We start from the raw sequence: 15,593 nt of genomic DNA, 5'->3' as shown, positions 1-15,593 counted from the left end.
ACGGGCTGGTGTTCAGCATAAGCTTAAGACAGCAGCAACGGAGCTACCACACGAAGCCACCCAGAGGCAGGGCACCATCTTGTATTTTGTTGATGGACGTAATGAGACATCACCGAGGCCAGACTTTTCCTCTGACATTACCGCAGAGCCTGAGTCCTTCATATGAGGCCACAGTCCCCCGTGACCCACTCCACCTTCTCCGTTTATACTGATGCACACAAGCCTCTTCTGAGGGACAGAAGGGACCGTCACATGCAGTATGGCACCATTTACGTGAACAGCCAAGGCTGCTCTGGATTCCTTTTCTGGGTTCCCACACGAAGTCGTTCCAGTGTTTAAGTGAAAGACGTGACAAGGAGCCAAGAACAAACGCTTGATGATACACAATGAAGGGAAAGTCAAACAAGTCAGCCCAGGACTCCCCAAACATGGGAAATAAACACGGTAATCAAAACCAAGAGACTGAGGGAAAGAGCTTCACGGGTCAACCATGTGGCAGAAACATGAACCGCGAGCCTCGACAGAAGCCAAACTCCAGCTGTCGGAACCCACCGGAAAGCCGGGAGGGTGTGGCGCTCACTCTCCCCTGCGGGGCACCGTTTGCAGGCGGGCATCTCGGATGGGGCAGGGGAGGCTGGCGCGGTGCCCGACTCAGAACAGGGAGGCCTCCGGAGCCCCTGCTGGTGCCCGTGCCATGCCCGTGAAGCACAGGGCCATGGGCACGGCGCCTAGAATCCGCAGGAAGGGCAGGTCTGCAAACTTGCCCCCTGCGTCAGACCTGATGTTCACTATTTCAACCCTCTGCTGTGATGCTCGAGACCCACTGCCCCGACTGCCTGACATTGGCTACATGTCATGGCGGGCTCGCGCAGTCGGAGATAACTGCCAGATGCCTGTCGGGCGGGGGGCCTCCGCCCCCGCCAGCCAGGGAGAAGGGGTCTGCGATCCTGGGTCCTGAGCCCGAGCACAGGAGGCGGTCACAGCGAGACCAGGAAGGACACCATGGGGTACACAGAAAGGGGGGCTCCAGAGCAGGCATCTCTGTCCGTCCTCTGCCTTGCTGCCTAACACGTGACCCTGCTTCCAGGTTCACACACCACGTGCCTACGCCTCCCGTGGACCCCACGGAACACGGAACTGGGGTGTTCTTCTAACCTGGCACAGATCTCTGTTGTGTGTCTGCAGTGTTGGTTTGCTAGGGTGAGACAGGCTGAGAGCGGTGACAGACCAGACCCCTCCCCGATCTGCAAGCGGGTTGTCACCTCACCAAATGAGGGGCTGCATCTCTTGCCCACCCTGATCCCCACTCCAAGAACAGAGCCCACAGGGCACGAGGGTACGACCCAGGCATTCCCGGGGCCTGAACGAATGAACGGCGGAGGGACCATGATTTCCTGCCAGGCTCCAGCACCGGAAGGGTCCCTGGTGTGGCACACGCTCAGGGAGCCTCGACTGCGTGTGGAGTCAGCCAGCACCTTCGTATCTGAAACACGCTAGAGCGGTTGTGGACAGCTGGAGAGCCGTGCCCAGACCACAGCGCCCCCGCAGGCCCCACACCGCTCACTCCACACCTGCTGAGGCCCCAGAGCTACGAAGACAACAGAAGCCAACCGGACAGAGGAATCTCATTCACTGGAGGTGAGTACTCCGTGCTAGTCTGCCCTCTGGGAAGCGAGGACCCTTTTCTCCACCTGCATTTCACTTCCCCAAGGTCGGCTCTGGCCACGGGCACACAGGTCAGCCACCTCCGAGCAGAACAGACGGGGGACGACAGCTGTCACTCTGCGTTTCTTAAGGACCTGAAAACCTTTAACTGCTAAAAGCACCAAAAGCCTGAGAAGCAAACGTGCTCTGTCTTTGCTCCAATTACCTCGTTCTCTTTAAGTAAAATGCAATTTGAAACCACAGAGGTTTGGGAGCTGAAGGGAGCACATTAGCATAAATATTGGCTGGCTGGAACTCCCATTTTTCCTGCACTCACAGAACTGAAGTGCTTATTTTTTTTCTTCTTCTTCTTTTCCTGCCTCATGCATTTTCTGAACATCAGCAAAAAACTAGTTTTGTCATCAGAAAATGGCTCTGGCCTGGCTTTTGCATTTGGCTGCTGGCAGCTATCGGGGAATTGGTTGGGGACAACCACTGTTGACTCTGAAAACCACTGTGAGAGCCAAAGAGCCAGGCCCTGAAGATAGGCCGGACGCGGACCAGCATGTCTGTGAGCAGAGCCGGGGCAGGTGACCGGAACCCCGGGCTGATCCCTGGAGCTCGCCGGCCTTCCTGCTCCTTCCCAATCCCTCCTGACAAAAACAGGCTCACATCCAGGCAGGCATCGCCTAACCCACAACCCGCTTGGGCTGGACCGCGGCGGTGGGGGTGGGCGGGCAACGCTCTGTCCAGGGATGCGATTCCATGTCACGACGGGAATCCTGACGCGGTCCTGGTTTCATCTCGTCCTCCATCTGCTCCATCATCCGCGAGGATCCAAGGTCCGCGCTGCCTCGCCCAGAGCTGACCAGCGGTCCCTCCACTTGTCCGTGTCACCTTGGCCTTTCAGAGGCATGCCTTGTCCCTCCACCTGCCTCGAGCACTATTATTCCGTAGCGACGAATGTCTTGTCTGTGAGACCAACCTGCCGCTTCAGCTGGGCCAAAATGTGCACCGTTCACTTTCGGGAGGCAGGGCCCAGGCGCAGGAGGTGAGCCACTTTAAATCAAGTGGGTGCCGGCGGCTGAGGACACCTGCCAAGGGCCCAGGACAAGGCCCACCCACACCTGTGCCCTTGCTGTGTCCGTCCTCCACACTCAAGGTGCCGCACGCCTTCCTTCCCGCCCTTCCCGCCTCCGGCCCCGGGCACCACGGACAGCCCAAGCCTCCCGGGAGCAGGCTGCCCGCGTCTCCTTCCGCACCGACCGTGGGGGACTCCCGGGGATCTCCACACACCTGCGCCGGACCCCTGGCGGCACGAAGATGCTCCCCCCTCTGCAGTCCTCGACCGGAGGCGCGTGAATGATGGGACCCCCGCCGAACGCCCTGTGGGTTCCATGCTCCCAAGTAAAACCCACAGCAATGGCCCCATCAGAGCTTCTTCTCAGAGTTTCTTCTCAACCACTACTTCAATTTTCTCTCTAAAAGGGATTTTTGTTTTCTGAACATGTAAGTCTTTAACTGGTAATTCCGCGGATGGCCTAGAAAGGCTAACACGCTCGGCCTCTGCTACAACCATCTCACTCTCTTTAAGGAGAATGACATCGGAAACCACGTGGACATCCCCGTGTGGAGGGAAGGCATTTGCACGGCATCACTCAGAGGGCCAGAGAAGGCCACCCTAGAGCTACATGGCTACCCAGTCCCGCCTCACCCGTCAGGCAGGCCAGACCTCTCTTCCGTTCTTTTGAAACTGTGACATTCTTCTGTACTTCCGAGTCGCCTCCAGCCGAGGGAACCGCACCCTGTCCCGACACCCAGCTGTGCAGCCGCCGCCATGCTCCCACAGGAGGCATTCTTCCCTTTGCCCAAGCCAGAGCAAGGGGCCCTTCCCATCTGTTTGTCACTCCTTGTGCTCCCAAAGCGCTCTGCTCTGCGCCCTGTCCCCCCGCACCGGACCGCCAGCCTAGAGTACGCCATCTCCCCAGCAGGGCCGTGAAGCTCCAACAGACCAGGGGCAGGGACAGCTTGTGTTCAGACATGGCACTTGGCACAGGGCCTGCCTCCAAGAAGTGGCCTCACAGACATGTGTTTGGTACATGAACATATTGTTGGGCCCCGGGAATTAAAACACATTCACTGCGAAGAACAACATCTACGTGGGGTCCTCTTTCTTAAGAGAAAACACTGATACATGTGAAAAGAGCAAAGATCACGTCCCAAGAACAGTTCAGAATGGTTCCAGAATGCTAAGCCATGTCCCCACGGGGTCTGTGGCAAGGCTATAAAAACGCACCAGAGAAGAACACCTCCGTCACTTTAACGAGGACTCACCTCTCTCTGTGGGTGGACCCCGAAAGACAGGGAGAGAAATGGGAAAGAAGCATCGAAATGATGCATGGCTTTGCCCACAACACCAACTTTAGGCAAGTGCCTGGAACCCACCGTGCAGTGAGCCCGTGCGTCCTGCAGGCAGACGCCGCAAACGGACGGCCGACGGAGGGGAAAGGCCGTGCCACCCCTGACATGGCCGAGGGGCAGCCATCCCTAACAGCACTTTCTGTCACCCATCCAGGCTTACTTACCTCTTGAGAGAAACGTCCAGTCTGCGGGCCCGGGCCTCCACTCCACACAGGCAGCCCTTAAACCCACTGCAAGGTTTCACAGGACTCGGGCAAGCAAGGTCTGGATGCCCCTCCACAGGCCTGCGAGCCTTGCCGGTCTCTGCCTGACCAGCTCCCGCCCGAGGACAGAGAGAAAGGAAGCGCGTGGAAAATGTCACCTCAAGTGATTCAAATTTCTGTTATGGCCTTCAGAAATCGTGTCTGTGTCCGGGACGCCTGTGGAAATGCACGGCCGCAGAGCCCCGCGCGCCTGGCTTACCTCCTTCAGCACCAGCACGCACTTGCCCGGTCCCACCGACTGAGGTAGCTCGGCGATCCGGCCCTTGTTCAGGTAAGGGCCCGAGAAACACCTGTGGTTGATGAAGAGCTGCGGACAGCAGTACTTCCCGTTGACAGGGCCTGCGGGGACAGCAGCACAGATCCCGATGAAACCTGCTCCAACCCACTCAGTCGGCAAAACGACCCAGAGGCCCGCTGCGTCTTAGCAGCCGAATGTCTTATAGACACAAGAGCGTAAAATTGGGGTTATTTTTTTGCTACCATATAAATGAACTTTTCTGTTTATGATGCAGGATTCAAGACACAGAAAAAGATGTGAAATCAAGACAATGATAAACAATGCATCACTGTGCAGCTGAGAAAAACAAGACACAAAACAGGAAACACGCTCAGCAACAGAGCTCAGCTCCCCTGGGTTTTCTACCCCAGAACTCCCCCACCTTCTCTTCCCCTAGCCTGAATCTGGTGTTTGTCATTTCCACAAAGGTCTATAAACTTGACCACAAACACTGGTAGACCAAAATGCATGGCATTTCGGGTATTTTTAAAGATGTCCCATAAACAGTTCTCTGCAACCTTTTGTTTGTTCGACCTACAGTTTCTACAATCCCTCCAACGGTCCACGTATATGAAGAACGTTCATCCTTCTGTCCTTTCTCTGTGTGACTCCATGACACGAAGCCAGCGCAAGCCAGCAGTCCACTCTCTTCCTGACGGACACTCAGTCACTTCTACTTGCTCGGCATGACCGACGGCGCTCTACTGAACACAGCTGTAAACAGCTGCTTCTTCCGGGCAAGAGAGCCTTCCAAGTCCATAACAAGGAGGGGACGTGCTTGGCCATGGGGGCTGCACATCTTCGGTGTCCCCCCACACGTGCTCAAACCGATCTCCACACGGACAATTCCAGTTTCTACTCCCATCAACACTGCACTGAAGCAGCTGCCATCCCACGTCCAAGGTTTGGCCAATCTCATGGACGTGCCATGTACCTCCCAGGAATCTGCATTTCCCTCATTATGCTTTCCACATAGCAGGGTCTCAAATGGCCACGGGGAAACGTGGACGGACTGAATGATGAGGTAGTACCCGAAACCTGCCCGGTGTCTGTAACAGGGTCTCGCTGTCAGCCCAGGCCCGCCCTTCCCGAAGCGTTCCTGCTGAGTTCCACTACTAGTGGTGACTCTGTCCAAAGACCCTCCTTCGGGTGGGACAGTAATTTAACAGGCCCAGAAGGGCTGTCCTCATAGGACTTCAACTAAATACCAAGAGGGAAGGAAGGAGGAGTGTTATTTTTGTGAGGGGAAGACAAAGGGAGTAATACAACAATTACAGACTCTGAAAGAAGAGCTGACACGGTTCTTTTAAAACCATTCTGAAGTGTGAATTCTATACAACAAAATTAGGCAAAAGAATTATGTCCACAGCTGCATATACATGGAAATTTTTTGGTAGGATTACCCTATCCAGAACCTCAGGAAAAAAAACATTTTAGTAAGTCTACTCAGAAAAATGCTCTCCTTATAGAAGTTTGATTGCCAGGATTCTTTCATGCCATAGAGCTTAGAATCCCGGAAGAATTCAGAGCAGTTTTCACTTTGGTTAGAAAACCGAATTCTTAATCAAATGTGTTATTTAATGTACAAACACGTCTATAATCAGAGTTGTTGTCAACGGGGTATCCACATTTGTTTTCAAAGGTCATTGTAAGATATAGAACTTCACACATTAAAAAACATAAATTATTCACTTTTATTTGTTCGACCTACAGTTTCTACAATCCCTCCAATGACTTTCAAACACAGAGGGTTTTAAGGAACAATTCAAAAGCCCCAGGGACTTAAATATTAACCAGTAATGGAAAAATGCAAGTGGGACAACAAAAAAATGTGAAAAAAAAATGGGTGCCTACTAATATTTTCAATTCTCTCTCCTTGCACATGACCATCTACGACATACATCCCTAACTGGGCTCAAATTTCCAAGGAACACATGGACTCTTCTCCTGAAGACTGAGAGAACGGTCTAGAGCCACGGACCAAGAGACACAAGAAGCAGAGAATCTGGTTTAGAAATTTTTTTTTAATAGGTATGTGTTAATAAGCGGCAAGAGCAACAAGGAGAATGAACTTAAAGTAGAGATGTTCTTCTATTGACCTAAAACCACATGCACGTCTCCACTCCCAGATCAGGACAGGATGGCCAGCCGTGGGTGGGTTCGCTTACCTGCGGTGTCCAGGTGAGGGAATAAACAAAGGTCATGAGGTATTTTCTCAACAGGCACTGTGGATGGCAATCTGTTGATCAAGAAAATACAACCATCACGGCTTGCACACTTGAGAAGAAATGCAACAAACAAAATAACTAATTAAATTAATTAACTTAATTAAGTCTTTTCCCAACTTATAGTGACTATCACGGAAATCCAAGCACATAGTAAAGCCAATGGCATGTCTGCCCCTCATGTGGTCACCCCTGACCAGTGATGTTCTTCAAGGAGGCCCCTGCCTTTGTCTCTTGCTGTAGAATCGTCATAATGCCCTTCATTATATTTTAGACACAAAGAAACATCAACTTGCATAGATTTTAATGGAACTCAGACTTCCCTTCGACAGAAGAAGCTGGTACTTTCTACAGACTAGTGTCTGAGAACTACTTGGCCTTCAATTTTTGGTGCCTTGCTTGTGTGGGTCATGGCCACACTAAAAAGACCTCCAAAGAAAGCCTATGAATGGACAGCTCCTAGAAAGAACAGTCAGCCTAGCCTAGAGCAGAGTTTGTGTTCTAGTTCAGTAAAAAGCTGCTGAATGAACAGAGAAGTAGCCCCAGGGGGAAGAGGTGCGCTGGTTTTCACAGGGCACCCAGGATGGCGGTGTGGAAACCACATCACTGAAAAATGACACAAATGCAGAGCGAACCATTATGAGATCTCAGTGGGGTCCTCTCTGTGCTGGTTCTCAAAGTGGGGTCCACACACTTGTGGACCAGTGCCACCCGGAAAAGTGTCAGATGCACAGACACACAGGCCCCATTGAAGACATCCCGAGTCGGGGGATTCGGAGATGGGCCCAGCAGTGAGTGTGTCTTATGGAGCTGTCTGGGCTGGTACAAGCGCAGGGCGGGGGCCATGGGCCCACGGACCACAGACTGAGGAGTTACAGATTCAGGCAGGGGCCACGGGCCCATGGACCACAGACTGAGGAGTTACAGATTCGGCTTTGGGTTCAGTGATGGGACCGTCTATTGTTTGCTCTCGGTTTCAGTGTTATCCAGACCACACCGGAGTCAGATTATTAACCTGCTACACGGAGCTTAGACACGAATGCACTGAAAATGCCCTGTTATTCACTGTTACTCACATTCAAATAGCAATGCACTTATTATTCAATTTCATTTTACAATTAAACCTGGGAACCCAAGAAAAATGCTGTTCTTCAATTCACTTCTACTGGTGTATTTTTATTAAGAAAACAGAACCACATTGCAAAGGTTGTGTATTGTAGTGGACCTTAGCTGCTCTTCAATATATAAAATATATATACATAAATGCTACAAACTTTCAAAAACATATTCCATGTACACACACCGCTTGATACCTTTTCTCCCTAAAATTACAACTGAAACCGGGGGTAATATACACTGAGCTAACCATGACATTTTTGTCACAAGAAATCTAATTTAATCTTCAAGAAACCCCCAAGAAACAGGTGCTTCACACAAGAGGATGCTGAGATGCAGAGCAATAAAGCAGCTTCGAGGACACCTTGCTGGGCCTGCCGAGCTGGCCTCAGACGACAGTCTGCCCACCGGGCTGGCAGTGACCTGTGATGCCTGCATGCGGAGTGTGGGTGGGGAGAGCGAGGTGCCGTCACTCTCCATGTGTGGGGCCAGGATGCCCTCCAGGTTTGCCGACGAGGACCGGGAGGGAGAAACTACAAACCAGAGAAGAGATCCCTGGTGGAGCAGAGCCTGTGTCTCGCATGTAACAGGTGCATCATAAAGACAGGTATATCTACGATCCCCTCTGTGACTGCGCCAACTGTGAACTAACCCCCAATACAAACAGCCGTGCTTCCGATCCTCTCTAAAGATGGCTCTATGGAGCTTAGCACCTGTAAGTTTTGGGAAAAAACAGAAACAGAAACGTACTGTTTTTCTGGTTGCACGACTGCAATCTTTCTCTTCTTTTGTGCTGTAAAATAGGCAAGAAAGGGCAAAAAGACAGTCAGCTTCGTTTGCAAGTTGAGCATTTTCCAAAAACATCTTCCCATTGAACTGGGTCAGTTTCAAAGTAACAATTTAAACACTGAAAAGTTACTGCATTCTCACAACTTTAATTTCCTCTAGCATTAAAATAAGTCTTTGACTAGGGGCGCGTGGGGGTGCAGTTGGTTGGGCACCTGACTCTTGGTTTCCGCTCAGGTCAGGATCTCCAGGTCGTGAGATCGAGCCCTGTGACCTTCTCTCTTCCTCCGTACCGCCTCTCCACGCTCTTCCCTCCCTTCTCAATCTCTCTCTAACATAAATAAATCTAAAAGAGGCTCTGACTCATCAGAAATGAAGTCTAAACAGAATTCCCTGCATTCAGTAAGATTAAACAGATCACTATGTTTGTATCCTCCAGATAAATACCTAGTGCAATCACGGGGTTATAGGGTATATTTACTTTTTTATTTATTTTTAACTTTTTGAGGAAGCTCCATACTGTTTCCAGAGTGGCTATGTAATTTTAACTAACACTTTTGGTAAACATTAGGGTGGAATAAGAAATGGCAAAACTGATTAGTTTTGAAGAGTTTTAAGTGGTACGATCTCAGGATAATGAGCTACAGTAACCTATGTTAAAACACACACTGTTGTATATATTTAAGAGACAGACAGAGTTAGCTGCTGGGTTAACTACTAAATACTGTTTTAATTTTGTCTTTTTGTGATCAGAAGGAAGTCATATTATGTACTTTTCAAAGCAAAGTTGAAATCTCACTGGTTAGTTAGTGCTGAGAGTGGTTAAGTTTTTATATGTTATGTCAGTAACTATTAGGACCAATTATGATTCTTTTAGGGTAAACCTCACGAGAAAAATCAGTTGTTCCTCAGACATGATAGAGAAATGGTATCTGGGGGCTCCTGGGTTGCTCAGTGGGTTGAGTGCCTGACTCCTGGTTTCAGTTCAGGTTGTGATCTCAGGGTCTTGAGACCGAGCCCCAAGTCGGGCTCGGTGCTGAGGGGAGCCTGCTTGAGAGTCTCTCCCTCTGTCCCTTGCCCCTCCCCACCCTGCTCATGCATTCTCTCTCCCCACCTCAAAACAGAAACAACAACAAAAAAATAAACAAAAAACCCCATGGTATTTAGCTTAAATTTTCTCTAATCAAAATAATGAACTTTAAACTGAAGACTTAGTTTTTTAAAGAATCTATTTATATATCATTTTATACAATCTTTATAGGTCTTATTACATTTATTTTCTATTTTACCTCTGCCACTCCATGGACCTTCACCTGCCACACCATCCTGACTTAGCTTGTCTACCTGTAAGATGCTTCCAAATCTCCATCTCTCAAAGGTACTGGAAGCATCCATGAAATAAAAACATTGTTTTTTACAACCTGGCTACAGTCTCTTTACAACACTGTCTATTCACCTCCCGAGCCCCGGACCCCGTCCACGCTGGCTCCCACCTGGGCGATACTCACCGATGGTTTTGTGCGGTGTGGTCAGAGGGTACGAGTTCGCTTCGCACCAGCCCACGGGGAAGATGTCCATGGACTCCACGTCAACAATGAACTCAGGGGAAGGAGTCTGCAGACCTGCATCGGGAAAGTCACGACAACGGGTACGGACATTACCACGGAGACCCAGAAGAAAGGAACCCAGAAGCATCACGGACACAAGGATCTCGCTCCCCGGACCGTTCAGCCGAGCCCAGTCTGATGACCGATACCAGCACCTGAAGTACCAAACAGCCGGAGTACGAGGGGTGCAAAGAAAGTGGAGATCCAGAAGATCCAAGCTACTTCCTGTGTGGGGTGGGGGGGCCGAAAAGCTGGCAGAGGGAACAAGGCCATCCCTTTCCCAAAAGTGCCTTTAATAAAAACGAAGGAAACGGGCCCGAGCTGGGGACACCAAGACACACTTCGTCTGACACCCAGCAAAGGCTGACCTTCAATTCATGAAGGTTAAGACTACCATGGAAAGAACCAGCTGGGTATGGCAACGTGGCTGTTGAGCAAGACACACAGACAGTTCCCCTAGGGAGCGGGCTCACTCGTCGGTTTGACGGCGGTTACTTATTTTGAACTCCATGGGTGGCCTGCAGGCTTCGGTCATGTCCCATCCCACAAAAGCCATTTATGCGGGAGGGTCTTTTCTGGCGGGGTCTGCCTAAAAGTCACCCCGTTTCATGGATCTACTCGTGCCTTGTGATAAATTGTCAGCACAGCTCGGAGACTCTGAGCGAGGAAATCTGCCTGTGAGGTAAGCAAAGCTCTCAAGGAGAGCTCTGGCCACAGAGGACACACTTGGAACCCAGCAAACTAGTTGAAAGGAGAAAATTCGATACCGAATCAATAGTTCTTTGGGGGAAAACAGAAAACCCAGCAGCACTGAGGGAAGACACTCATGAACTACGAATGGAAAGACGTGACCTCTATTAAGACTTCCTCTCGCTTTGCCTTGGCTGCTTCATGGAGCAACAGGAGAAAACAACGCAGTCAACAACCCCCCCCCCCACCGGCAACACCCGCCCACGTCACCACTCCCCATCTGAGGAGTTTTAAATCCTACCTCCCCCCAAACTGAATGTCCCGAAGCTCAATTCCAACAGACACAAAATGGTCCCAACCGCTGTAACGCTGACGTCTGCTGCATCGGGCCCTCCCCCCAGCTCCTCGTGGTACAGGAGATTCCGTGAGAAAGCAGCACGCTGTTCCACAGATGCGGTTCCAATTCAGCGCTAGCCCAACACTGCTGCACTCGCGGCACCCGAACACGCCGATGCACGCCGCGTGATCACCACCAAAGTCACTCCCAGCTCTGGATTCCTTCCCCAAGAGAGCAAGTACCATGATTATCAATCCTAACCTTCTCTCTCCTTAATGCTCCCAATAATCCGAAGGGTACAAAAGCTAAAGGAATGCAAGCAGCTTTGTGGGGATCAGTTCTCCCCAGCTGAGTGAATGGAAATCATTTCTGTCCCCCATTGCGACTCCACGGGTACTTAATGTACTCGCCAAAGAGACCGTCTAACAAACAAGACCACGTCCAAAACAGACAAGAAGTAAACTCCCTGGGTGGCTTCACGGAGGAAGTGACCGCTCCTGTCCCGGAGGGCGCCCGGCTCTCGAGAGGGTCTGCAAGCTGTCTTTTCCTCTCCAGACACACAAGAACAGCACCTGTTTCCCAGCTACTCAACAATGTTGCCAATGGGCTGAATTCATCTACAACATATATATGTATCTCCAGACTTATGTTTAGGTACAAATAAGATTTTCAAGGTCAAAGTAGTACTTCGAAAAGAAGCATAAGGTGAACTTGATAGCCTGTTCCTTCCTGAATCATGACCTTGATCTTCCAATATTCTGCTGGCTCAAACATCACTTGCTATTAATGCTTTAATATATACACTTCCAAAGCAAGGTATACAGTCATATATTTATATGGCTGTCTCTACCATGCTTTAAAATTCTTCAGTCATGCTCTGCATTCAGAACAAATATTTATGAGCTGCAACGTGACAGCGATGACATCTTCAAGAAGGTTATAATCCCGCCTTCCCTGCACCTTCAAATCTGACCCATTAAGGCATCCACTGAATAGGAACAGATGGAAAACTGGGTTATTTATCTCCCAGAAACATTTTCCTGACTGTGAAACTTTTCCAATCCTATTCTGAATGATGGGTATCGATTCCTTATGTCCTAGGAACTAGGACATATCTACAGCTAGATACAGCTGGCTGGACTCGGAATAATCTTTATAAAAAATAATCCACTATTTTCCAAGACCAGCGACCCACTAGCTTAGAAAATAATCCATTACAAATGTATGCGATTATCCTTGATTATTCCAGGGTTTCCACAACTACCTATACAGAGCTTAGTGGACTACTGCAATAGTCTTACCATTTTAGAGGACACCCTCTGTGAACAACACAAGGTCATGCTCAACCCTAGAGTTCATTTTAGCTGCATCCATCAATACGAATTCTACTTGCTTATCCTTATCCAGAACTTTCATCTCAAAAACCACCAAGAAGCCTCAATCTCTATCTATGGGAAAGTACTTCAATAAATTCTGGTACACCATATGACGGGATCTTCTGCCACTGTAAAAAAAGGATGAGAAACCTCTTTGTATACTTATATATAAAGATGTATCTGTATATGTTGAGTCAAATAAAGGCAGAGTACAGAACACTGTGGATATGTAGTATGCTACCATCTGTTTAAAAAAGGGGGAAATAACATATATTTATATGTGCATAAGACAAATCTGGAACCAAGTGTAAAATTCTAATACAGTGGGCGTCTGCTGGGAAAGGAACTAGGGCCCCGAGGGACAGGAGCAGGAGTGGGAGAGAGACTCTGACCATGGACACTTTCATGTATTTTTGGCCCTTGCGAATGAATCAACTAATTTATAATCACAAGCTCACTATCACTACAATAATCACACAACACAAATGCTCCAAGAACAAAAAGAGTTTCACGCACAGACCCTACTGCCACAGAAGCCAGATTAATGACGGGCAAGTGACCATAATAGGAAATAAAACCACACTATGACGAATCATTTTGCTACGAGGACAGAGATGTTCCATATTCACAAAGCATGTAAATTTGTTAAGAGTCACTTTGGAACCTTAAAATAGTTCTGCCATGTGCCACATCCAGAGACTGCGACATCCCCTCACTGGATACTGTTCCCTTCCATAAAGCTGCACCTGCCCTCCGGAAGAGGCTTAGGAAGAGAATCAGAACCAGCCCCACACTTCTGTTAAAAGGTGGGAAAGGAAGAAAAGCAAGAGGTATTTAAGGAAGCCAGGTAGCCTTGCTCAGTACCCTCATTCAGAGTCAAAGGCTACAGCAAACGGGGCCGGGCTCAAGCACGGGACGGAAAGGTAAGGTGTTGGCGAGGGAAAGTGCTCCCGTGATCTGAGTGCCAGAAACCCCAGGGGCCATCCGGCCGCCTGCTTCCCCCTGCAAAGACCCACCTACCAAGCCAGACTGTCACGTCCCTTTGTCAGCTGTGGAGCCAAATTTCTAAGGAGGAAGCAGGCAAACTGTGCGCAGTGAGATCAGGATGTGACAGGGAACAGGCGGTCTGGAGGGAACTACAGAAGTGGGATCAGACGTGTGAGCGGACAGACAGATGCCTGAAGGACTACAAACTTGCAAGCACTGACATCGGGCCCGACACTTCCCCGAATGTTTAATCTTCACAAAGACCCTGAGGGATAGGGACCAGACACAGCCCCATTTTGCAGATGAGTAAGCTGCGGCACAGAAGATGATAGAAGAGCAGCGAGGGGCAGATCCGCGACTTGACCCTGAATAAGTCTAAGTCCAGAGGCGTTTCAGATGACCTCCTCCTTCCTTCCTCTCGTTCTTGTTTCGGCCTGGGGTTTGCACGGGCTGGGTCTGTTTGGCATTGTCCCATTCCTGTTAGAGCCTCACATCCCCCCTGCAGAGTTCCCCAGATAAGGCAATCACCACCGCCTCCCACAGAAGAGGAAGAAGCCAGACCTGCCCTCAGTGCCGGCAGACGACAACAAGAAGGCGGTCGGTCAGGCATCACAACTATCCCAAGGGCAAACTCTGCATGTTCCTGCAGCAAAGCCTTTGGAGAGGTGCTCTCCCAGAGCCCCATCAAAAGCCTTCCCCCGGGGCGCCCAGGTGGCTCAGTGGTTTAAGCCCCTTCCTTCAGCTCAGGTCATGACCTCAGGGTCCTGGGATCGAGCCCTGCATCGGGCTCTCTGCTCAGCGGGGAGCCTGCTTCCCCCTCTCTCTCTGCCTGCCTCTCTGCCTACTTGTGATCTCTCTCTATCAAATGAATGGATAAAAATCTTTAAAAAAAAAAAAAAAAAAGCCTTCCCCCTCAATTCGCATCTTGCCTAGAAGAGCCGGCCCATTTCTGCTGCTAGTTACCAAGAACCCGTCTAAATCGAGCCTCAGCTTTGGGAACAAAACAGATTTGGGAGGATTAAAAGCCTGTGCCCACAGACAGCTCCCACTCTCCAACGGCCCTCTTTAATGTGCAGGAAACATTGCTCTCAGCCCGATCTGCTGAGGCAGCTTCTCCCAAAATTGTCTCATGCAGGCCATACCTCCTTTTAAAGATTTTAAAACCACCCACACTGGCTTGAAATATAATTACTTTCGCATTTGCATTTTCCCTTGTTTGATTTTTGCAATCTCTGCGAAATGCTTATTAACCACCTGACTTTTCCACAAAGTACAGAAAGGCTTAAGGGGCAGTTTTCCACACCTGGTCTCCTACCCATAAGGGGTCACATCAACACGAGTCCCTTTAAGCCATGCCACACCTCACCCATTAGATCTCAAGAGTCCTTTACGAACCCCAGCGCACACGGAAGTTCCATCTGCAGAGGGTGACCCCCAAAGGCAGACTCCGGTCCCTGCCTGGGACCCCGAGGCACCAGGTCTGAGGAAGGTGCAATTTCACGGGATTCCCGTAGATTTACTGGAACTGACCCAAGCATAGGAAAAAGCTGGCCAGAGAGGTTCTGAATGTTAACTCACATATATAAAATATCTCACTGGCTCAAAATTCAGTTGGCCAGAGAGCAGATCTTTTTGTTTGTTTTAGATTTAATTAGCCGACATACCATTACTGGTTTCAGAGGTTCATTCAGTTGTAATGCCCGGCGCTCACCACACCACGTGCCCTCAATGCCCATCCCCCAGCTACCCCATCCCCTACCCATCTTCCCTCCAGCAACCTCAGTTTGTTCCCTAGAGTTAAGAGTCTCTCGCGGTTTGTCTCCCTCTCTGATTTCCTCCTGTTCAGTTTTCTCTCCCATCCTCT

The 15,593-nt window shown here is 49.9% G+C and overlaps 1 protein-coding gene across 5 annotated transcripts in view; it reads right to left on the bottom strand.

Annotated features, from left to right (window-relative positions):
• Positions 1-15,593, bottom strand: part of SFMBT2 (Scm like with four mbt domains 2) — a 229,218-nt gene that overhangs the window by 35,394 nt on the left and 178,231 nt on the right. For all 5 annotated transcript variants that reach the window (XM_045072350.1, XM_045072351.1, XM_004757948.3 and 2 more), the window contains 4 exons: positions 10,241-10,354; positions 8,697-8,739; positions 6,774-6,844; positions 4,528-4,667 (listed from right to left, as the gene is read on the bottom strand). In XM_045072350.1, the coding sequence (XP_044928285.1) occupies positions 4,528-4,667; positions 6,774-6,844; positions 8,697-8,739; positions 10,241-10,354 (368 nt within the window). The remainder of the gene's footprint in view (positions 1-4,527; positions 4,668-6,773; positions 6,845-8,696; positions 8,740-10,240; positions 10,355-15,593) is intronic.

Source organism: Mustela putorius, unplaced genomic scaffold (genome assembly GCF_011764305.1).
Source record: "Mustela putorius furo isolate JIRA1106 unplaced genomic scaffold, ASM1176430v1.1 tig00004033_pilon_pilon_pilon, whole genome shotgun sequence".
NCBI lineage: Eukaryota > Metazoa > Chordata > Mammalia > Carnivora > Mustelidae > Mustela > Mustela putorius.
Note: the sequence above shows the minus strand (reverse complement) of the source record. Positions and strands in the feature narration are given on the sequence as shown.